Here is a 26,008-nt window from a genome sequence, read left to right on the forward strand (position 1 = left end):
TTAAACGTAATAATGCAGGTTTACATTCTCAAGGAGCAACAAATGCATTATTATTTACAATATTCAGAAATTACTTGAAAGAAAGTGTTAAAATATCCTGCGACAATGAAATATTTATAATATGAAAGCTAGCAAACAGAATACTAATAACGCTGTTAAAACAGTTAAATATTGTCAACTTCTGCCTTCAAGTCATTCATGTTTTAACAAATCCAAAAACTACCTGTCCATTTTTTTCAGTACTGAACATCTTTGTTAACAGGATTGTATTAGTTGTGTTGTTCCTTTATTTGTCCTGGTTTTTAAACAAAGTCCAAACTCATTTGCTTTAACAACCTCAACTCTGTAATTAAAAAGCTCCCACAGCAGATTGTGGAGGTAGACTTATTCTTCCCAACTGTCTCGCTGGTCAGACTTGTGCATTCATAAACATAAAACATCCATTAAACTAAATGTAATTATCACTTCATTTGGCACACGGTTGGGTTATTTCCATGTGAAGTATCAAAGGTGTAAAACTCAATCAGAGGACAGACAAGAGGACACTGGCAAAAGAAGCAGATTTATCAGAAAACTGGCCTCAATTGAAACACACCTTTGACAGGACGTGTGAACAGCCATGTGGGCTCACAGTTGCACATTCAGTCAACTTTGAAGTCATCAGTTAATCTAACATTTATATTTTGGACTTTGGAGCAAAACTGAAGCAGTGAAATCATGAAAACCTTATGCAGAAAGGTTAGAGCCATGGTCTTTACTGCCATGAGATGACTACACGTCATCACTGTGCGGCATCCATGTCTCCAACGATATACCCTGCATGTTTCAGGTGGAAATAATCCAGCATAGCTTGCTGTGGAAAGTTAATAACAGTTTTTTTTAAGCAGCAGCAAGGCATTAATGCAATCAAAAGAATTATCTTTCTGATGTTGTGATTGATGCTACAACTCCATACATGTAGCCCATCCACCATCAAGCATTACAGCGTTGCTTCCTTGTGAAGTTAGTGGTTAAAACGCTGCTGTTTATTCTGTGCCATGTTGGCAAATAAATTGTTTATGAAACAAACATTATCAAAGTTTTTTTTAAAAAAATGGTCAGATTGTGTCAGAAGGAAACTTTGCAGTTTGTTAGACGGCATCCTTTTTATTCTAAGAACTAACGACTTTGACACATTTTTGTTTAATAACATTCATGTTTTCTTTTTTGCCAACTGGTTTTTATTTTACAGCATCATGGTAGGTAATGTAGAGCCATCAGTTTGGGGGTATTGCAGCCCTTTTTGCAACCTTTTGTGCTTGCTGCCAGTAAGCTTTGAATAAGTTGCTATTTACCTTTTTGTCTCGTACTGAATGTTGTGCATCAATGCACAGCAAGACACAGATGACTAAGTGTTCTTACATGTCGAGGAGATTCTTTGATACCAATAATCCCCTGATCCATCAGGCACAGAGGCACTCATACACAGCCAGGATTGCACACAGCCTTCACTAATCACTAATGATTTCCTCAATCCTCAATAATGATTCCAGGAAGGAGGAGAAAAAGAAAGGCGGAGGAGGAGGACACCAACACAAACGACAATAAGAGATGTCTCCATTCTTTCCTTTTGTCATTCCCTTCCTCCCAAAATTATTTTCTGTTCAATATTAGGGTGGTGTTTCAGACTTGGTGGAGGTAGAGGTACGTTTTAATGACTGAAGCAGGAGAAGCAGCATTTAGCTGTTATGCTGCAAACAAATGGAACAAACTGCCAGTGGAGATTAAACTTTCACCAAATGTAGACATTTTTAAATCCAGGTTAAAAACACTTCTTTTCTCATGCGCCTATGCATGAAATCTGCACGGTAACTTTTTTAACTTATCTTGCTTTTAATCATTTTAATGTAATTTATTATTTTATTGTGATTATGTGTTGATGCCTTTTACTATTCTAAATATCTGTAATGTCTTTGTTTTATGTAAAGCACTTTGAATTGTCCTGTACATGAAGTGTGCTATACAAATAAACTGCCTTGCCTTGCCTTGAATGAGAGGAGGTGGAGAAAGTGGACAGGCTGATGAGATTCAGAAGCGAGAGCGTCTCTGTTGTTACAGGGTCTGTGTCAGTAGGAGGAACATCATTTACCTTCCTTTTTTGCTCCTGTTACTCTACTTTCTCTTATTGTTTCTGTCCATTTACCTACTTTCTTGGACCTTCATTTCCTGCACTTTATAAAGTCAAAGAATAAACTCAAATATAAACTCAGAACTTCTCTAAGAAAATCTGACCCTGGCGCCGCCTCAGTTGTCACTTAAGTAACATGAAGGCTCAGAAACTGTTAGAACAGGACTGCTGATTAACAGCCAGCCTGTTGTGTAGCTTTTGCATGGTCAGATGGCCTGTCCAGTCACTCTGTAATGACACAGCAATGTGAAAAAATAAACTTTAAAGAAAGATGAACAAACTTTTTTTTATGTAACTGACTCTCAAATGGATCAAATTAGATGTTTATTGGTTGAGATTCACAGCATCTTTAATGTGGTGGTGAGAAATTGTACATTTGATTCTTTTAATGCATGGTGCAGCTATATGCAAGATACAGTTTTAAATAATATGATGCATTTTCATTGACCCAGAACTGTGCAAAAAATTTAAGATTTGCCTTTGGAATCCTGGTAAAATGACTTAATTTTTAAATTGAGCCCATCATAAGGAGTTGAAGCTCTCAAAAATCTAACTTTAGTGCTGGTCTGATTCAGTCCATGCAGAAGTTCACACTGATAGGTTATGTTGGTGGCAGCATGATGCCCCATCAATATGACTTTGACATTCACAACTTTGGCCTTTTACTCCTTCTGTGGTTGACAGAGATAATACACGCATTAACACAGCCCAGTGATGTAGAAATGTATATGGAACCCGAACTGAATTAACCTGAATGAGAAGAGTATTATGGTTTTTCAGCACATGGATCTGTGCTACGAGAGCCTAGCAGTGACAGGTAGGCAGGCCGAGGTTTGAGAGCCCTGTGCAATAATTCATCAATCTTTCAGCCTTGATTTATGAGTTATGTGGTGAGAAAAGCAGAATAAATCAACAACATGAGACAGGAGGAAAGAAAGGCATAGTAAAAAAAAACAAAAGAACACTAGGTGATTGGATGCCAAGTCACACAAAGAACCAAAAAAAAAAAAAAAACACCTTAGTCCACCCATTTCTATCCTGTTTTTGCTTCCTTCTTACTGACTCTGAACCAGACTGAATCAGAATCTCAAGAAAGGCCCACTGGCTGTTTCTGTGTGCATGTGTGATGGATTTTTAAAGTGGTTACAGCCTCAGGTGTGCTCACACTTAGTTGTGTCAGTACAGGTACAGCTAACCTTATAACTCAAGAGTTTTATCTTATTATTTTGGCAAAGAGGGAAATTTGGTACATTTGTGTATATCTTTGTATAACTGTGTACATTTGTAGACAAAGCAGTGATGTAGCCCCCAAAGTGCAGCGTGTCTTTTAGATAGAGCGTTCAAGCAGTGTGATTATAATGTATTACAGCAATATTACCACATAGATATGCGTGAGATTTCCGTGTGTGTGTGTGGGCTCACGTGTGTATTGGATAATTAAAATGCTATCCAAATAAAACTCATTAAAACTCTAATTTAACATTTTGTCTCTTTCCAATCGTTAGCTCAAACCCCTATTATTCCTTTATTCTTCTATTCAAAACCCACACATTGTCTCCCTGTCTCTCCTTTACAGCACACACACACAGACACACTTTTAATATAATTTTATATCCTCTGCATGTGTCAGACCAACTCAGTCCTGCATGCATTTAATGTTCCCTTTAGCTGTCACTGTATGTTTGCATGGTGTTACGTGCTCCAGTAAAACAACTAATAACTTATTTTTCCTTTTCTTTTTTTTTCTTTTTTTCCCCCTTTGTGCTTAAACAATTAGGATTAAAGTTTATGGATTCTGCTACTTGATGTTTTTTGCTTCTCTTCTTTTTGCTCAACTTTGGATAGAGGCTAACCTCTCATTTCCACGGGGTGTGTTTGTGGCTGCACGGGGGCCTCTGCTGCTATTCGCGGCCTTTTTAGTCAATGGTTTGGTTTCCACCGGGTGTGCCGCAGCGTGTATCAGAAGCGTATTGTCACAGCTCTCCGCTACATTTACGCACCTAGCCTATTTTTGACACTCCACAATGTGCCAATTTCTGCAATTTAGAAAGGGGCAGACAGGAAATCACAAGATTCTCCAATCCTCCTGCAATTTAATGATACTGCTAGGTGGACTGCACTCGTGGGTGCTCCACACCTGACACGCTCCCGGTATATATTGCTGCGCCACAGAGGTCGAAACAACTGTAACTGTAACAGCTGTAACGTGACACACACGCACCCGGTGGAAAAGAGGGATTATTCTTCTCATTGTTTATACTAAGCTGAATTACAAATCTCCTGGCTAAAACTTTTTTATACACTGTGCACTATGGTTTTATTTAAAATATTCAGTTAGTTGCTATCTGTATTGTTAACTGTGTAAAAAATAAACAAACAAAAAACAACAAAATCAACCCTTCATGCACACTTTTTGTCTCATTATTAGAACAGAGACAAGGAAAAAAAAGAAAAGACATCAAGATGGAGAGTATGGTGAGTGATGGGCAGAAATGGTCAGAGGAGATAGAAAACAATTTGCATTTAGCTCTTGTGGTGCAATAAAGAGGCATGTCAATAACATGTAACCTTGTTGTAATTGATCACACTTCTCACCTGCACAGTGAATAGTGGAGGAGACCTTTCACCACTTTAAATTATCTTCTCCTGGTGCCTTATCTCTCTTCTCTGCTCAATAGTAAATGTTAAAATTATCATATGTATACAGGGTAACACAAACTATTGAATGCCAAAAGTAATTTTTCTGTATTAAATTTCTATGGTACGTTTTAATATGCTCTTGGAAAGGAATGTGCATCACCTCCATGTTGGATAAAGAATCATTGCTGCTTTAGCCCTTCAAATATGAGGCAGATGCTGATTTTTACTTTTATACTAAGAAACTGAGTGTGTGAGTAAATATATTCTTCACTAGTATCTAGGGCTGCAATTAATAACTATTCTGATAGTCGATTAGTCATCGACTATTAAAACGACTAGTCGACCAATTGGATTTTGTATCTTATAATTATTAAATGGATCTTATTTCACTTTGAAATCTTGCATGAGGTTGTTATGTAAGTCCGACGTGCCTCCTCTTTAAATGGTCGAGCATTACAGACGTACGTCCGTGGTACACAAGGTCCACTTTACAAATCTCACATGTATTTAATTTATTTTATAAGTTTATGTGAAGTTATCTCAGACCTTTGATGTCCTCTGCCACCGTTTTGTTCCCTGGTCAGTCGCCATATATTTTCCCTGGTGGACTTTTTTGCACATGTGCAACTCTCAGCAGTGATAAGAAAAGATGACAATTTCTAATTCTGTAGTTTTTTTTTTTTTTTTTTTTTTTTTTTCCGACAGTAGTCGGCAGGTAAATTCATTGTCAATTATTTTTGTTGTTGACTATAGTCAACAACATCGACTAATCATTGCAGCCCTCCTTCTCAGTACCCTCTCAGAAGACTTTCAGCCAGTTAAAAAGATGCAGTCACATGTCATCATTCACAAAGTCATGGCCATAAGGTGCTCTTCTCCACATCCTCATATGTTCAGCTGGCTGTTATCATCAGTTGTAATATTTACTGTCTGCCCCTGGGTGTGAACCCAAAGCATGATCATTTAGTTGTTTTAACTATTCCCTTTGAGTTCATCCCACCCATTACTGTCCACGTTAGAGGTAACTGTTGGATAAACTGTCATTAAAAAACATGACTGAAAGTTAAAGACAGAGACAGCACCTCAATGCTGGATTCAGACTTGAGATGCTAACTTAAATGCCACTTCCTGTCCCCTGATTTCTGAAAGCAGATCGCCTCATTTAACTTTTAGGACATCACTACCGACTCAACTTTTAACAAGACTGGTGTCTTCTGATCCTATTAATATGATAACACCAAATCAAATGAATAATTATAGCAGAATGAGGTACAAGCACTTTATATTAACTTCAAATGTACACCATCCTTCAGCACTGGTGGATCTTAAAGAACAGGTCAGAAATGTATAGTCTTATTTCTGTGTCTGGAAACTAGCTCTTGGTGCTCCAACATGCTTTGCACTGTTCTGGCTGCTGGTACACATTTGATGTTTTTTGACAGCTTTAATGGCTGCTGTACATGAGTTTGGCTAATATAAATAACTGGGCCCATTTTCATCATAATGCAGAACATGTCACCCACTCCAACAGTATGACTCATTTATTTATCTGTTTTGTTCTTAGACAACAATGGAGCTCTATGTCACAGACGAATGAGCATTATTAATCTTTGGAAGCACAAACAGTGCTTGTTAATGGGCTGAATTCATTGCAGTGATGTTGGTTTTATTAATACAGAACATAACCCATTTTATCCTTTAAAATTACTTGAAGAATATTTGCTTTTTGTGGTTAATAAAGTCAAAACAAAAAAAAAATGGTTCTTGATAATAAGGCAGCTCGAATAATGTCCTGTGTAGTTTTAATTCTTTAATGCCTTAAGTATCATATTTTATACATACAGTTTCCAAGACCTTTTGCATCACTTTATGGTAAAAACCCTGTTGTACACAATCTGATACTTGTCTTCTGCCCCCTGGTGGATCTCTTTTTTACTACAACAATTTTGATCACATGATAATAAACGTTAAATATATAAAAATGCTTTTGTTAATTGTTATTTCTAATTCACTTTTTATTGCATTTTAACAATATAACAAAAGAATCCATATATACAATGACCAGACAAGCCCCCACACACTGCCCCAAAAGAAGAAAAATAAATAAATAACTTAAAAAAACAAAACAAACAAACAAACCAAAAAAATAAACTGCACAGGGTTTACATCACCAGCTCTCCCCCATCTCCTCCACCAACCGTTACCACCTCACCTCAGACCCACGTCTCCATTACAGCATGGTTTATCGTTTATGTAAAAATCCATCAATATTACTATTAAAGACAGATTTGTAGTAAAAACCTCTTATAGGGACCCTATACTGTTATAAATACTATACATTTTATAAATATGTCCCCCAACCATTCAGTAAATGGGACAATATTTTTTTATTTCCATTATCTTAGAACATTTCTGCACCCCGTCATAAGGGCCAGCCTGCACCATAACTGCGTTCCCTCTGTTAATATACCCAGAATGAAAGGCGGGGCTCTGAGATAAACCTATCCTGAGTATGATGTTGATAAATAAAATTACATTTTATTTATGTGATCTTTAGAATGAGAGGGAGAATGTTTTCTGTTATTATGTCAGATAAACCTGGTGTCATTTTTATTCCCAAGTACAGACCTGAGGGAAGCCATTTAAACTGCCAGTTCTGTCTGATACTTGTTGGGCACGACCCAAACAAGGGCATTGCTTCTGATTTTCCCCATTTTATTTTGTAGCCTGAAACAAGGGAGAATGTATCAATCAGAGATAGAAGTTCAGGTACAGCTGTTCCCGGACTTGTGGTCAATAACAAGATGTCTTCCACATATAAAAACAATTTGTGCTCTGTCATACCGGCTTGGCTACCTTTGATATTGGTGTTATTTCAGCTAAGGGTTCTAGCCCTCAGAAAATAGGAGGACACACCCATATAGAAGCCTGACCCATTTTATAAAGGAGGAGCCTAATCCAAATCTGCGTAGGACCCTGAACAAGTATTCCCACGCAGCTCTATCAAATGCTTTCTCAGCATCAAGACAGAAAAAGGCGAGAGGTTCAGGGCTGTTCCTCACCTGCCAGATCAAATTTAATAGCCTCCGCACATTATCTGCAGAAGACCTTCCTTTAATAAACCTAACTTGATCTGGGTGGATAAGACTGGGCAGGTGCACCTACAACCTTGTGGCCAGTATCTTGACCAATATTTTAGCATAAACATTTATCACAGACAGGACCTTTTTTAAAAAATTTTGTTAAAGGGGCTGAATAAAGACTTCAGATTAAAAAGACATGAATTTTCTCCCCATTTTTTTCTTGGGTCAGGCTTTAAAGGGTTAACTGAGTAACACATTATGTTTTATGTTTTTTTCTAAAGGAGATGGTGCTGAACAGCTTAGCAAGGCTAGTTGGTCCTACGGCCGGCTCTGAGGAAAAACATGGAATAATGAGTGACGTTTTGAGGGCTGAGTCTGGCTTGTAAATCGGGGGTAATGGTTTCGGGGCTCTGCTTAAAGTCCAATTGCAAAGCTTGCTCATGTTTTTAATGATGCTGGTTTTCAGAGTGAGGGGGATGTTTTTGTCATCCAGGTCAGAGAATTTAAATCATCCCTACCCTTTTAAATTAGTCTTAATACAGAAACCTGAACACAAAACAATACACACAAATGATCATGTATCGTATGTGATCCGTCAGAAGTGAAAGGAGTGATGGAAAAAATTATGCTGTGGTTTTATTTCCGATCGGCTTAATTGCCTTTCATGTTGTGTTTTTATTTAGTGACTTCAAAGTCTTTATTTTCTCAAGCAATATATGCTTTCCAAAGCCTTTACATGTTATTAAATGCTACATTATTCACAGCGTATCCCTTGAAACCATTATTTCTGCACACATTGCTTTGATACATGTATGGTGTTGCTTTGAAGCTAAAAGCTCTCTGTTTATCCCTTGTGTCCTCTCTTGTTTTATTCCTTCCCTCATTTACTTTCTTCCTACTCTTTTCTCAGCTCCTCTCTGTTTCTCACTGACTCTCTCCCCTTTTTTTTTGTTTCTTCTCCTTCCCAGTGGGACGTTTGTTGATCGAGTTCAGTTCCCAGATGACGATGGAACGAGTGCAAAAAGAAAACCCCAACGTCACAGAGGGAGGCCGATACACCCCACCCGATTGTCGACCAAGATGGAAGGTCTGTGTTTGCATCTCTGCCTGTATATCTTACATACATAATACAATTTAACAGAAACCCATTTTGCCAGGACACAACAGATGAGACATCTTGCTCAATAAAAAGTTATTCAGAGTAACTTCAAACTTAATTTTAAGTTATCTTAATATTATAAGAAAGTAACATATAAGGCTAATGTAAATAATCATTTTAAATAGAAAGAAAAAAAATCTCCTAATTACTAAATAATTAGTAAATATTTGGAAAATAAACAGTTTTAAGTCTTTAAGTCAAATTGGGCTTTTTTATCGATCTTACAGTGGGTCATAATTTGAAACCATTAAAAAATTTACACCACCATAAATATAACTAAATCATACTTAAAAAAAAAACACACTTAAAAGATAAAAATAGATGGTTGTAGTTCCTGTATAATTCCTGTGAAAAACTTCCTGTTTAGTGGTGAATATTTTGCTACCAGCTTTAGCATTAAACACCACACAGCTCTTCTAGTTCCAGTAGAGTCCTGTGTCTGCTTCACCACTGCTGGGTAAAATGAAGGAAGCTAACCCTGAAGCTAGCTGCAGCTTTACCCAGGAAGAAATCGCCTGTCCTTTGCCTTTCAACCTCCGTGGAGGCAGAAATTTTACCAGCAGCTGTTTCTGTTGGAGTTACAGAGCAACTCAGTTACTAAACCCTCAGAATTGTTGCTTCAGGAGCCAAAAGACCGGAGACGCCTCATAAATGCAGCCAACCCAGGTGTAGTTCCTGGCCCACTTTCTCATTTACAATAAAGAAAACAAGAGTCTACAAAATGTTAAAAAAATATAACAATTTAAAAACATTCACATTTTAAAATTACCATTTGAAAATAAAGTTTTTTTTAAAGATTTTTTTATTACATTATGGATTACGTAATCTGTTTTGAAAGCCTGTACTAGACGACTTAAAAAAATCTCCTAAAATGGCCATCATACACATATAACATGATGCAAAAGGTCTCAGAAACTGTATGTATCAAATATGATACATACGGCATAGGGTTAAATGAATTACACTCAATTTTGAGAATTTTCTTTCCCAATTAATCATTTAGACTCTGAAAGATAAATGAAAAGAGCTAGGGTTTAAAGAATATTTGTTTTCTTCAAGTGTTTCAGGGCTAAGGATGACTGTGTGCTTCTTTTAGTTGTGAAGGTGCAGCCATGACACTACTCAAGTACAGAAAAACCAGGCTGAATGACTGCAAATCTTCACTTGAGTACAAACCTTGAACTTGTGTTTTACTACAGAAAATTATTTTTATGGAGCAGAACCATTCAGGGAGAAAAGAAACCCATTCTTTTAATAATGATTCTTTTTCTGGTTGCGGGTGCTAACATTGCTTTAATAAAAAAGGTTCTTAAGCTGACTGACAAGATTTCTTCATCGTTGATTACAGAAAACAAACAGGTAATTTTATGAAATTGGCCCACATGTTTAGGTTGCCATCATCATCCCGTTTCGTCATAGAGAAAATCACCTGAAGTACTGGCTCCATTACCTTCACCCTATTCTTAGACGACAGAAGATTGACTACGGCATCTACATCATCAACCAGGTAGGCGAGCTGAAATCTGATGCTTATATCCGACACAGTAAGAGTCTGATCAGGTCTGCAAATAATGAATTGTTTTATCAATAGACATGAAAATAACTTGCAGTTGCATCTTTAATAGTATGTGTACTACTATCACACGCTATTGTTTATAAAGTCCATTAGGTTCAAGCAAAAAAATGTATAAAATGCATAACCTCTCAGATACAGTACTGTTATCACTGATTTACGTTGGTGCACAGTGTCTTGAATGTGCACTGGGTTTTAGTTGCATGTATGTGTAAATTTTCATTACTTTATATGCAAGATGTTGCTCGCATGTGTATGTGAGAGTTGATTCTATGTGTATAAGCATGTGGTTATAGTAGTATATAAATGATTTTAAAGGTGTGTGTGAGAGATACAAATGCATTCTGTCCTATATAGCCCATCATCATTATTGACAAAACACTGGTAGTGACGTTGGTCCAATCAGGACTTCATACACCAGAATGTCTGAGGTAACAGAAAAGGCACTTGGCTGCATCTTTACATCATAGCACTCTAAATTTAACATACATAACAACAGCAAATCCAAGCTTTTCTGCATCTTTGCTTTAATATTATTATATTAACAATTTGTTAACAATATAAATTGTTGGTGGTTTTCTTTTAATTGAATGATTAACAAACTGATTATAACATTTTCTGCATTTTTATGTCATGCATGAAAATGAAAACTGAGAAAATAACTGGCCCTCTTCAACTCAAAAAGCGTTAAATAGTTATTTTACAATAAGCAGCGTTAACAGATATGAAAAAAAAATCTTTCTTTTCTTAGCTGCAATAATACTCTGACAAGAACCAGTCATGAACCAGATCTGTCAGCACATATTAAGTCTTAAGTATTATGAAAGAATAATGTGAGAACTGCACGCATTGCCAGGTTGTTTTAATTCTTTAATACAAAAAAAATAAACCAAAGAAAACTCCATTACTCCATGCTGAAACTCAGCAAGTGGGTGCATAAACTCTTAAAAGCCACCCTCCTCCTCTCCTCTTTATAAGTTGTTCGACTTGCTCTTAAAAGTCAAACATAACATCATCTGCAGAATAAATCTGCTCACTCTCTCTTTTTATAAAACCCAGTTCAGCGGAGGATTTTAAATGATGTTATGAAAGTGTGTGTGAGTTTTCCATGCTGCGTTAAGCAAGAGTTTCTCTTCTTCTACATTATGGGTAATGAGATCTCCTTTCTGCCCTTTCACATCTCTGTGGGCTTTGCACAACACCTTAATCACTCCTCCTGTGGAATAGAACTGGGGTTCTGCCTGCACCGCTGTGCTGCAGTGCTTCATGTGGCCATGTTACAATGTCAAATCTTATAATTCTCTCTTTTTCTTATACACATGCAAACATAAACACACATATAAACACACATATTTGAGAGTAAAAGCTGTTGTTGCAACTATTTCAGCCTCTTTTTTTAGCCTCTTTTCTTTTCTGAGAACTTCATTACTGCAAAATTAGCTTTAGTTCCAAGCTATGTGTTTCACTGACAAGGTCTGCATACTGTAAAGCTTTAGTATGACCAAAAACATGTAAGTTTACATTAAGTTTATTCTGAAAAATCATTAAAATTATATTTATATTAAGAATATGTTTAATGTACCGCAGCACCTATAAAATTACACTGGCTTGACGTGAGGAAAATAAAAGTCAAATCTGTGTAATATTTCTAACAACAAAATAAATAAGCATATAGTATAAAGCACACTTCTTCCAACAATCCTAAAACCCCCATGTTAGGTGACCTGATCCGGATGAGTAAATGAATGAATGAAAAACAAAAACAACAACAACAACTACAAAAAAAACAAAAAAAAAACACATCGATCTTATTACAGCTGTCAGTCGTCAGTCGATCCCACCACCTTAAGGCCCATTTATGCTCTTCGCAAAAGACGGATACAAAGCATTTCATTCATCTTCTGTGTCATTTATGTGCTTAATTTATTCTGTTTCTGGGGCCCTTGCAGATTTGTACCCAGAGGAAACAAATGGAGTAGTAACACTGGAAAATGCAGGGCAGTGTTGAGCAGTGAAGCTGATATGGGACCTGCAAGTAACAAAGAAGAAGAATAAACCGACACAATGTATTTAATGGCCGATCAAACCACCGGCGTCAATTGCACTACCTCTTTTTAGGTCTCTTTCTGAAAATGTACGTTACCATGATCACCTCCACCGTTGCTATGTTTGCTATACGTGAAATGATGTCGGAACTTGGAGGTGAACTGTGTACTGCCCTGCCCTCTGGTGGATGTATTGGCTTACATATTTACCTATGTAAGGGGAGCGTAAATGGGCTTTGAGGGCTCCTTTATGGTCAACATTATATTTGCATATGCATACAGACAGAGCCTGCTTTCCTCTGGATTCATTTAGTGCATATTTCAGTACGTTTTCAGAGAGCTTGCAGGGAATCGTAGTGGCAGTGTTGCCCAGTAAAGGTCACTTGCGACCGGTAAAAAGAAACAAAGACGTTGCAATGTATTAAATGGCCACGCAGAACACCACCATCTACTGTACCACTTCTTTTTATGTTTCTTTGTGAAAATGTGCATTAATATGATCTCCTCTACAATGTTTGCTATAGTATATTGCTTTTGAAACTGCTGATGGAACTCCAAAGTGAACGCTAGACAATTCATTGTCCTATGGTGGTTGTATTGCCTAATCATGCCAACATAAGGTAAACATGAGGACCATATGGGCAACAACAATGTTTAAAATGGACGCACCAATATACGTATATAAAGGCTAATTTGGACTCTCCTGAAATTAAATGTATTAATGTAAAGTATTTATTAATGTGTGTGTAGTGCATTAGAAAGAAGAAAAAGAAAGGAAGAGTAATCAGACTGTTTATTGAACAAGCACTTTACCCCACACTCCTGTTGCAGATCTGCCAGTAAAATGATATAATATCACGTTACAAGGTAGATAATTTTTTCCTCAGCAGCATCTGAAGCTCTGTCACCTCCACTTCAAACAGACATTGATTCACTTCCTGGCTGCAATTATTTGTAAAACCATGAGCATTTGCTCCTTTCTGCAACTTAGAGGTTCATAGTGCACATCGTTTGAAGTGTAAATTATTACTTTTCATCTATTTTTAAAGCATATTTGAACTTGTTGAGCTACAGAACAGTTCTTGGTGTAAGCGGCTTGTGCTGATGAGGTTAATTTCTTCCTTCTAAAGACCTCCACTGAGTTAAACACCACAAATGTATGCATGTCTATGACAGGGGATAGTATAACCTTAAAACTGTTGTCAATAAGGACTGACTGAACAGGTTGTTTTTTGGAGTTATTAATTTACTCAAACCTTCCTCTAAAGAGATCATTCTAGATGCTCAACCACTCGACTTCCCAGACAAGCTAACGGCAAGTCAGATAAAAGGAGATTGAAGGAGGTGGGTGTTAAAAAAGGATGGACAGGACAGCAGACTTAGAGGAGTCAAATCAAAGAGACAGAGGTGGGATTTTGATGAGAAGAGGTCTTGATGTATCTGACACGATCTGCGATTAAATCTTTACACCAGCCGACACTTTCCAAGAGGACGGTGGAGAGCACTTTTCTATCGTGCTCGCTCAAGTGTTAAATGAGTGGAAGTCGGGAACCTTTTAACACAGAGCTACTGGAGGGGGATGGAGGTGGCATGGCTGCAAGTGTGTGTCTGTGGTTGGGAGTGGTAGGTGGTGGGGGTAAGTGTTGACATATTTCTGCCCCTCCAGTCTCATCATAGCTAACAGATAATGGCTGTCATGTCCTTACAGTTAAAACAGGCTTTTAGTAAAAAGTAGGGCCCCTTGGAGATCTAAAAATACATTTGCTGCTGGTACACCTGATTGTAAAACACACATGCACTCAAAAATACCAGACCCTCCCACACAGATCATACCTAAGAGGCTTGCCAAGTATTAAAGGCTGCCTAAGTGGGTTGATATTGACAAAGGTTGTAAAGATTACAGCTACAAAAATAAAATATATAAATTATTCAGATGCATTCATTTATTTAATGTCATCTTGACGCTGAGTTCGTGGTGTTGGGGATAGTAATGCTTTCATTCTCGAGCCGAGTAACTAACGAACCATTAAAAGGTCAATGAATCCATCAGGTGATCATCTTAGAAAGGCCAAGGCAAGACTGACCCTGCACGCCTGGCATGATGATGTCAGCCATATATCGCTGCCACTGAAGCCTTGAAGCTGTTTTTTTTTTTTTTTTTTTTTTCATTCAGTTGTTTGACCAGATACTGCTGTATAAGGTAAATCACATAGATTATGATCAATAGCACTTTAAACTAGGAATGTGACACTAAGGTTTAACTTCTAGTAGCCTTTTTTTCAGAATTTCAACCTTCATTTGAAAAATTCCAACATTTGAAAGATCCAGAAAAAGCAGCTGGGTCACTCTAGTTTAGAATCTTTCAGTGTTTCACAGAGCTTTTTAGAATAGTCATTTCAGTTGTTTACTACCTTAAAGGCAAAATAAGTAGCATTAACACCTAGTGTTTCAAATTAGAAATGCAGTCGGAGCATATGCCCCCCCGCCTCTGGTGCTTACTTGTCGAGGAGAAACTTTGCCAGCTCAGACTTCTCCACCTTGGAAAAGATTCTCCAATATTGATCCTCGTTTTATTCCGTTTTTGGTCGTTTGCTTTTTTTTTTTAGCAGGATGCCGAGGCTTTTAGGTTTTCCTGAAACTATTTCTGGTCTGCTTCTTTTACTAGCTTCCATACCTGCACGCTGCTGCTCTTTTGCCGACATAAAATACCTGACGCTGCCTTGTTGTTGTTTAGCAACCGTAGGGAGTCGTATATGATTGGTTAAGGAACCAGGAAGTAGGGAAGAGCAACACAGTGCACCGAAGTTATTCCGGCACGGAACTCTTATTTTGAGTAGAAAAACTTTTTGAGGAGAAAAACTTGACAAAGACATTGTTGATGTAGGAGATGAGAACATTTTAAACATTTTAAATTATTATTATTAAAAAATCCTAATTGTTCAGCCTTTAATATAGTGGCCAAATAATACTGTAAGCCCTGTATAATAATAATCCATACAGACTCATAGCAGCAAATGATCAGATGCTGTAGGAACTTGTCATTGCTTCAGTTTCAAACATGTTTTTTTTCTGCTTGTGCCCAACTGGCCACTTTCAAGCAGCTATCATCTCACTCTGCAAAGTGGCACTGCTGCCAGTGAGGTACACTGAGTAGGCGTTGCAGTGGGATCATGCGGAAAGCGATATAGCAACCTTGCTGTTCTGCCCTGCTGCTCTGTGTCCTCTTTGTCTGCCGAGAACTGGAGCCAGTGTTTGTTTGTTGGCCATCGGGCTCATTGTGTAAACTGGAGAAAAGCCCAGAAAGAAGCAGAGAGGAAAAGTAGAACAAAAAATATAGAAATAAATAAATAAAACAGGTGAGAAAAAAGGGGAGGTGAGTAGCACAAGAATCACAGGTGATGGAGTAAGAACCATCTGTTTGTATTTTTCACAAGTATTGGATTTATTAACTACAACATTCTACTAAAAGAGGTATCTAAATGGCAACAGTTCAGATACCTCTTTTATTTAATGTCATCTCTTTGCTAATTTATGTCTTCTGTAATCATGAAAGAAACCCACACCCTTTACTTTGTTCCAATACAAAAAAATATTTTACCTGAATTTGCCTGCAGTACAACTTTTTCCTTATCTGCTGCTGCACCCTGCCTGTTGTCAGAGTTTGATTCCCTTCCTTTTGTTTTGTATCTTGTAGCTGCTTTTCTTTTCCTTTAGTTAAAACCATATGTGGAAAAAATACTGAAAACATATTATTGAAAATATATGATCCTTACAAATAGAGAAGTTGGCATAAATGAAAGTAAAATCATTTTAAAGTCATTTTTCTTAAGAACAACACTTTTTATCCATCACTCAACAACTGGTTGGGTACAGAATTGTTTGGCTTTTCAAAGCAGCCATCCACACATATACAATTTGTTTTTTGTTTTTATTTATGCCTTCAGGTCAGTTCCTGTTATTGTCCAGCTCTGACTGGATACCAGAAGATCAACAGGGATTAAACTGTGTTTCCGTGTGTATTGGTTTGAGCTTTATGGTAAAGGTCAGTTTTAGGCCAACCAGGCTGTTCAAGTGGGCTGGAATGACCAAACAGGAAGCTGCTTTGTGTGTGTATGTACATGTGTGGGAGAAAGATCAGAGCCGAGTTGATAGCCTGATAAACTTTGTTGTTTGCTTTCATCCATATCAACCATTTTTTCTTTTTTAAATATATTTTGTCCTTTGATAATTGTAATATTTATTGCTAATTTTTCTTACTATATGTCCTATAACATATTTAAAATGTGCTATGAACATCCTAATAGGGTTAAAAGAAATGATTTGTTCGAGAAGAAGTACTTGTATTTATGTACCTATGTATTTTTTCTTTATTTAATCGCTGCTGGTTTACATTATGTAAGTCATTTTTATCTTGTAAAACATAGATACATATTTATATCTGCAGACGACTTCATGGGAAATCTATGCAAAAACTTGTAAACACCTATAAAATATAAGGTATTCATTGAATTTTATCTTTATTTTTAATGTTTTTTCAAAATCCTTCAATTGGACAAGATATTGTTTATCACCAACAGCTAAATTTGATCATATCATCATCCATAAAAAATAATTATCAACTAAACGGCAAAAATGTTCTCAAATTCTCAAAACCTGCAGTATCTTGAATGACCACATGGCACAATGCTTCCTTAACTATCTACTGCACATTACAGTAGCTGGAAATTAAGGATCATTTGCATACCAGGCCCATTCACATGCTGTCACCGTGCATAAAATAAAATCTGTTTGTTTGTAGGAGTATTTAACAGTATTATCACTATAATCCAAAGGCTGTACAAGGCATGGAACGTCTTATTTTCTCCTGGTGTTATCACTTCTATTATTCTTGTGAAAAAGCTGATTTAATTATAACATTCAATATTTTCTCATTTACTTAGAATAGGTGCAGGTCTGGCCAGAAAATTTAGATATAACCCTTACAGAATGAAGAAAAGGTTGCTCATATATAAGCATTTCTTTATCCAGTCTCATTTTCAGTCTCTTTCCATTACGCAACGAATATTTTCGATGCATGGTTGAAGTCCTATGTAATTCGAAACAGCAAAAGTTGATAAGAGAAAAGGAGAATAAGGGAGTTTGTGTGCAGTTGACCTTCGAGCAGAACATTGATCTTTAGAACAACAACTCTTTTCCTTCTCCCTCTCCTACCATGTCCCACTGCAGCTCCTTGTTCCAGTGCTGGTTAGAGGGCTGTTTTTTTGTTGTAGTTAAAAAAATGTTCTCTCAAGCCCTGTACCGTCAGACCCATTAAGTCCCAGGTGCAAAGTTGCAGGCTGTTCTATGATAAATTATGAACTTAGCTGAAAACTTCCCAATCTCATCTCCAAAGTGTGGAATGTCAAGATCTGTTTAACCAGTGGATTGCAGCTATTTATGGTAAATACTCAAATGTGAATTCAGTTAAATAAAAAGAATAATGTAAAAGACCTTTTTGAAATGATCTTCATTTTTGCTGAAATACCTGTTAAATATTAGTCTTATTTAATTTCCACATCAGTTTGTATTTTGTGACAAATAATCATTTGGTTGCCCAAATAATTATCTGTCAATCATCAGTCAGGCTTTCAGAGAACTGGATAGATTTACTGAAGACAGACGCTCCTGTTCTGATAGCATTTAGCTGCTCATTTCATCTTCATGAAACCACAAATAAGAAAAATCTGGACTGAGACTACTTTGTGCAATGAAGTGCCAGTACCAGATATTGCTCCTGATTTTAAATAAATGGGGGGTAATGGAGTTTGATTAGTGATGGACCAACAAGTGTCCTTTCTGCTTAATCAGACACCAAATGCACCACCTTGCTTTCTACCATTTCTATAAATTTCTCTGTGGGAAACTGTTGGAAGAGTATCACTGTAGTCAAACCATGAAACAACCAAGCTGTTGAGCTCCATTTCTGTTGGTATTTGCAACCTTTGGGTCATCAGTGCTCATGATTTCTTTAGTCCCTCATCCTTGGAAGGGTATCAAGCTTGGTTTTATTAGTACATAGAGAGATAGTGGTGAAGGCTTAAGTCACACACACACAACTACCTCCTGAAAATAACAGGTTACCAATGACTGCAAATTCATTACATAAGAGGCGGGGACCTCACATTAGCTCCTGCATCCTTGACTCCTGGTAGCTTGACTAAACTGGTGATGTGTCCTTAAGACTTCTATTGATCACTGTACCAAGGCTCTCCACTGACCTTTAAGAGACAGTTGAAGACAGTCTGATGCAAATTTGGAAGGTCCAAATAAAAATAAATAAATACATTTTTTTTTTTTTAAAAAAGTGGGGACTTGTAATCTAAAATGTGACAGATTCAGTTACAAAATAAAAAAATGGTTGAACTGATGGTTGTGCATATTTTTGTGTCTTTAATAACGATTTTCCTCATATTTCCATGTTGATTGTCTATTGTTTATTAACTCTCAGCTGCTTTGCATATATAGGCTTTTTTTTCTACTCATGGTCTTTTTAGGGACCAGTTTATAACTAATCACTCTTAAAGGATCCCTTTAGGAACAATTATACATGATGTAATGGTCAACTCTTATGTCAACACAGTGCCAGACCCAGTTATACTCATGCGTGAAGTGCAAGAGTATAAATGATCTGCATTACCTGTTGAAACAACACTTAGGGGCATTTGCTGCCAATGGTTGTAGCATTAAATTTTGCATTAGGGTGACAGTGACCAAAACTAGAATTTTTACTCTCTTTTTGTGAGAAGGATTTAAGGACCCTGTAACAGCTGTCTTTAATAACATATTGTTTCGATTTTTTAGTCTCCCAGACTTTAAAATTATCCCCCACACACACCTTTTTTCCCTCCTACACTTAGAGCTATGCATTGCTGTGATATTTGGACACCAGCACTTCAGTACTTACACTTAACCATCAGCCAAACTTGTGACAACCCTGTTATTCAGAGAGCCAAGCACAGAGTCCTTCTAAGCACCTTGACAAGTTCTTGTTAAAACGACCTGGAAATGTCACTCTGATTCAAATCCATTTTTCTATTGCTGTTTCACCATCTGCCCTCACCTCAGTCTGACACTGAAGCTGGAGCTCTGCTTCATTTCCCTGCTGCACACTGACTTGGCAGAAAAGGACAAATACATGTTTTCTTTCATTCTTCCTTACATATACTTTTGGGGAAGATTAATAATGCACCGCAGCACTCGCCTGGATTATGGAGAGTGGATAGATGTTGGTTTGCATATTCAGCTTTAGTTTAATTTCTTTTCATCTTCAATGTAATGGCAATTAGCTGCTGTTTATAAAACGATCCTGCTACCACTAATGATTATTTCATTGTATGTGCTGTTGGGTTTCCCCAAAACTGTCATGTCTTCTATAACCTATAATGTTTTTAATTGGGTTTGACTGGACTACATAAAGATAATCCTGTTGTCCATCCCAGCATCTCTATGTGCAGATTTTGCATGTTTTCATTTGGGTTTCCAAAGACACCAATTCACCTAATTAGAAAAAAACTGCCAGAATTTGTTAATTTATTTATTTATTTATTTTAGAATCACCTGATTAATACGTATCATAAATACACATCTGGTATTTGTCACAAATCTAACCATTCACAAAATCAGCCGAAAAATGATGCATGTTAAGGTGACCTTACTGTTTTCAAAACTTGACAACACTTTGCTTTGTTCACTAAATGCTTTAACCGTTATTAGACAGATTTTTTTATATTGCAGTAAATAAATTTAATCCTCTTTTGGAAGGATGACAATTTAAACAAAATGACATAAATATTGAAGTAGTAAAGAGAATAAAATGACCAACTAAGTGTTTTGCTAGATGATGTTGTTAAACTAAATTGGCCTACTTTTTTTTGCAGATGATCCTCTGTTTTTTGTTAGCAACCCTGTGTTTGCAAGACTCATTAAAATGAATGAGATGGCTGTTTTTCTTACCCACTGCTGAAAGTTTTATTACTTCTCTCCTTTTGTCCGTACCTGTAAAACTCTGCAATAATCTGTGTACTGTTTATTACAGCTTCATTTCCAAAATGCAAGCCATCTCTGCAAAGGATTTAAATCATATTGTCAAAGAAAGACATAAACAGCAATCCAATTCCTGTCCCCATATAGCAAATCAATATTTATGGGGAACGTGACAGCAGTTGATATGATACACATGTAATTCTCAGGTATAGTCGGCAACCTCAGTTAACAAGATAAAATGAAAAGAGAAAAATGAAGAGAACTTTTCAATAAAGAACAAAATGCTTTTTCTATTTTCAAGAACTGGCATATGTCCTTGTACGTGTCTTCGTGAATACTAATTTATCTATTTACTATATCTTTCTTCTTTTATTTGTCTTGCCATTTGGCTGCAATTAATCTAATTAACCAGTTAATTGCTAAACAAACTCACCCTTTCTTGAAGAATAATTTTAGTAATATAAAATGTATTATAGATGTTTGAGGTGAGATCATATTTCGAAACACATTGTGGCAAGCATAAATAGAAAATAAAAGGGAAAAATACGTCAATATCAGCTGTCAAGAAAATTGCCTCAGAATGCCTCCTATGCATTGTGGTTTCCTCTTAATGGCTGAGTAGAGTGGTGACAATATGTGAAAAATCCTAAAACTTCCCCCTTTTTGTTATTAGAGGGGCACTTTGGTTTTTCATTCACTTTTATTTATTTATTTTTTTATTTTATTTTATGACAAGGCATTTTCAGCAGTGTGACTGTTTTCTGGATAACATATGATCGCGTGTGTGCTTAAAATATTCTAGTTCCAGAGTACATAAAATTCTGTGAACAGTGCCAAAACCATAAAACTGCATCATAGTGTGGTACTTTAGTATCCTAGGTAATGCTTAAAAACATTTTAAAATACTGCAATTTTCACCTAAAATGGGTTTTTATGTATAAAACACTTGTTGTAAATCTACTATTATTGAATGAATACGTGAAATGGACAGCTCTCCCTTTCAAGATAAATGCTTATTTAGGCCATGTGTAGCTCACTGGACCATTTCTTAGCTAAAAGCTAAAAAGCAGAGATTTAAAAGAATCTAGTTGGTACAGTGGAAATTACATTTCATTTTCTCCCGTTTCACCCTGTCATCCTTTATGTTAATCACTTTCTAACTTGTACATGCCAAAAGTTTTTGGCAGAAATCAATGCATTGGCAAATGGAAAAGTTACTGATCTTACATGAACTCCTCCCTCATCCCTGAGACTTACTGAATGGTTTGAATAAAAGTCATATTCTGGCATCAAGGACGGTGTTTCCACTGTTGATGATGAATGCTTTAAACGATCAACAATGTTGCGTGTACACAATGGATCATGGAATGTAGCATGGCGGCTGATGTTTTATCACCTGGTATGATGCAATATCTGTCAGCTGACTGACCTTGAGCTTGTTTACGTTTGCCTTTGTGCATCTTTGTGAACTGAGGATTATATTCAGCATTTCGATGATGAAACTCGGGGAGGATATGAGAGGGGATGAAAGATCATATTTAATCCATGAGAGGGAAAAAATCGCTTGTCAATTGCAGCAAACACATCTTTGAAAATTATACATATTGATTTGTTAAAATGGATTATGTATTGTTCCTCTCAAGGTCTAAGCTGTAGAAGTTTCTGAGTTTTGGCACAGGAAAAGCATTCAACAGTACAGGAGAGAAGCGATTCATGTAAGTCTGCAAATTCCTAATTAGAAGCCCTTTACTCACCTTTATGTAACAAGTGACATGAAAACAAAGTATAGTTGTGACAAAGGACACTAAGGACTTAACATTGATTAACACATGAAACTAATATGTGCAGAATATTCGAACTGCAATCTTCTAACTAGAAAAGCATATTAACACAAAACATTTGTGTTTTTCTTGTGTTCTTCTTGCTTGTGTTGTTCTTACTCTCAAATGTAAGTTGCTTTGGATAAAAGCGTCTGCTAAATGACTGTAGAATAGAATAGAATAGAATAGAATAGAATAGTGTTATTCAGACACAGAAAGCTTGTTGTATTGCTTCAGCATAATCTTTTAACAAATGGGCTAGCATTTGATAAGTTTGGTTGCTTATCATTGCTTTGGACATTTATAGTAAATGACAGGAAACACTGAGAAACCTTGTTGTTGATATTATTATATGTTGCACATTGGATTGGACTACTTAAAATATGGCCTGTGACACAACCCGAAATGAAATGAAATGAAATGAAAATACTCTGTGTAATTATAAAATAATGTAAAAATAAATGATGTACTGTAACGTGTAGTGCTGACTTTAATAAGTCAATTCATAAGTGGGTTTCTCCATATATTATCCAACTTTGTAGAAGATAGAGACAGTATAAGGTTTTTATATGCAAAGATGCGATACTTTATACTTTATCTTTATACTTTATCTTTTCATGACTTAGGTATATTTTTGTCCACATAACCTGGGGAAGGAAGCTGCTTCTTATAAATTAGTTTTTGAATAAGTTCAAGAATAAATATTTAACTCTGATTGGAATATTAACAATCTTATATTAAACTGGTGATGATATTAAATTACCCAAAAGAGGTTTTCATTTTAATCTCTCCATTTATTTTGGAAGTATGAACGTTTCCTTTGGTGTCTAGCACCAGGATGTTGCCACTGGATGTTGGGTTTGTTGTGGAGTTGGGGCCTTGGTGGGTCAGGACACAGTGGAACCAGGTTTGTTCTGATGTAGTCTATAGATCAGGGTTGACAACTTTTTTCTTCTTTTTTTTATTTACGTTGACTTTCCTAAAACAATCAAAAGACTCCACAATAAATTCTGCTGAAACTTGAGCCCATAATGCATTCTGCCTTCATCCTACAATCGTTCAGATATTCACTGCCAGATGAAGGCTCGCTCTGTTTTACTTGTGTGACAGCATGCGGACAACTTTTGTTGCTTCATGGATGGTTGATTGTGTATTCTCCCAGCCAGGCGTGTTTAAAAACAGTTTCAGTTTCTTTCTTTTCTGATAAGTTTCTAGCATAGTGAACATACTTGATTGAAAAATGTCTCTTGATGTTGCTCTCCTTAAGCACACTTGGCAGATCAAACATACGTCATATGAACACTGTCATTTTTGGCTTTGAAAGTGTTCAGGTATCATTTCCTACTGTTTATGCTGGAAATAAAAATATTTCCAGCACAACACTGCATTGTAATAAAATGATCAATCTTTTTCATTTCACCTGTCAGTGGTGTTAATACTGTGGCTGATTGTTTTACTGTGTACTCTGTTTAATTTCCGCCTTTTCTCTTGTGTCAAAACCTTGCCAAAAACACTTGTTTCTGGTGTTTTTTGTCTTTTTTGTCCATTTTTGTGTTCATGGAGAAATATATTGCAAAAATATTCATACTTTAGCCATTAAAATAAAAGTATTATGCCTCTGAATAAATAGTACATAAACTTCTACAGTGTTGTGTTTTCAACTGAATGCAAACAACCCATGGTAGTTTCTGTATACTTATGCTTCATGAAGGAATGGCTGAAGTCAATTGTTATGTATCCTGTCACTTTCCATATTGCATGTAGTGCATATAGGTCCACTCTTCCTTTTCTTCAATCCAATCTTTCATTGGAGGAGGAAATGGAGCCCAACGTTTTAGCCATTTCCAATGTGCTGCTCCAGCAGTCTGAATTACTCAGAGAAATGGGATATTTCCAAAGCAGTATTTCTAGCACAAACAATCTTCTGTGTGTTTGTTGAGATGAAGCCCATTATTGTGCTCTGGTTATGGAATTCATCACGGTTTGTCCCACAAACACAAGCACAATATGCTTACTCTCACGACCTGGAAAGGCCACAGCTCAGCAGTGTTAGACTCACATGGAGGTGCGACAGAGCTAATTGGGATTAAGTCAGGGCAAGCACCTTGACCATTTCATTCACCCTTTAGCTCATAAAACCAGATAGAAATGTAGGTAAGAACACATTCACACACATAAACAGTCTAAGCTGAGTGCAGATTTGTGAGATATTTGAGCTACTTGCAGTAGCTTGAGAAGGTTTTTCTGACTGTAAGGAAGCAAGTTTCCAACCCTGGATGCTGTGTTTTGGTTGCAGTATATCTGCTCTTCCTCCTGCCATTTGTCTGTGATTTTCCTGTTTCACTGTTTATATACATTTCTTTCTGCAGACTCTCTCTCTGTTCCCTGTCCTTCCTCCCCTCGTCTTTACCCACCGCCTGACATCTCCCTGAGAGACTGTGGTGGCTTCTGATGACTCAGGGGAATGTGTGTGTGTGTGTGTGTCAGAGGAGGTAATGCCAGGAAACATGGCCATTCTTCCTCATCCTCCCACATGATGGATTATCTCACACAGCCTGAATAACCACCTTACTGTACTATAACAAATTATTCTGCAAAGTTAACAAAGACAAATAACAGCATTCTTGAGATATATTTGTAATAAACAGCATATGAAACCAAGTTTTTTTTTTCCATTGCTTGCATTAGTTCATTTGTGAGCTGCATTAAGTGTGTAGACTTATAGCCAAGCAGGTTTCATTTACAAAATCCTAATCACAGTGCTTGTGACATTTTAGCAGAGTTTGAAATTTGTAATGGAGAAAGCACAGTACATATGTCTGGGCTGTAATCAGACCTTTCTGTGTTATGGCTGGCAACCCAGATTATGTGCATGTTAATGCATGTACTTTGTAGTACACAGTGGGCAAACGTCCATATTTTCCTGCTTTACATCACAAAAACAAATTTTTAACACTTTATTTTCTGGACTATAAGTCTCTCCGGTGTATAAGTCGCATCAGGGAAAATGTGTTGGGAAACACACACACACGCACATATATATATATATATATACTAGAAATAAAAGCACGCATCAGCACCTGGTAAGAGAGAGAAATGGCTGGGCTCTGGTGAAGTTTTTAAGAGCATAAAATTGTGTTATTGTTACATTTTTATGTGACAATAAGATAATAAAAGCCTGTTATTGTTACATTTTTATGTGATGTTTTTAAGAACATAAAATCCTGTTTTTGTTACATTTTTAATGTGTAGAATAAAATCTAGCTCAGAGTCAAAAAGGACACCCACATTTTTCACACACTACGAGGGTTTAAAATTTTGTAGTTTGTTAAAATGAACTCTTTCTTGTCTTCTGGACCGATAATTAAAACCTCAGTTTTGTCCTGATACAGCTGGTAGGACGACAGCTGTTTTCCACAAATAAGTCTCCCATTAAGAGCTAGATGAGACCAGATAAACTTTCTGGTTTCCATGAGACAGAGCAGTTTGTGGGCTGATT

General features: G+C 36.6%; 1 protein-coding gene across 2 annotated transcripts in view; it reads left to right on the top strand.

Annotated features, from left to right (window-relative positions):
- b4galt2 (UDP-Gal:betaGlcNAc beta 1,4- galactosyltransferase, polypeptide 2) overlaps window positions 1–26,008 on the top strand; it is a 195,278-nt gene that overhangs the window by 74,023 nt on the left and 95,247 nt on the right. For both annotated transcript variants that reach the window (XR_006011286.1, XM_041992539.1), the window contains exons 3-4: window positions 8,859–8,977; window positions 10,440–10,556. Coding sequence is in view for 1 of the 2 variants with exons in the window: in XM_041992539.1 (XP_041848473.1) it covers window positions 8,859–8,977; window positions 10,440–10,556 (236 nt within the window). In the remaining variant the exon portion in view is untranslated. The remainder of the gene's footprint in view (window positions 1–8,858; window positions 8,978–10,439; window positions 10,557–26,008) is intronic.

This window comes from Melanotaenia boesemani, chromosome 8 (assembly GCF_017639745.1).
Source record: "Melanotaenia boesemani isolate fMelBoe1 chromosome 8, fMelBoe1.pri, whole genome shotgun sequence".
Taxonomy (NCBI): Eukaryota; Metazoa; Chordata; class Actinopteri; order Atheriniformes; family Melanotaeniidae; genus Melanotaenia; species Melanotaenia boesemani.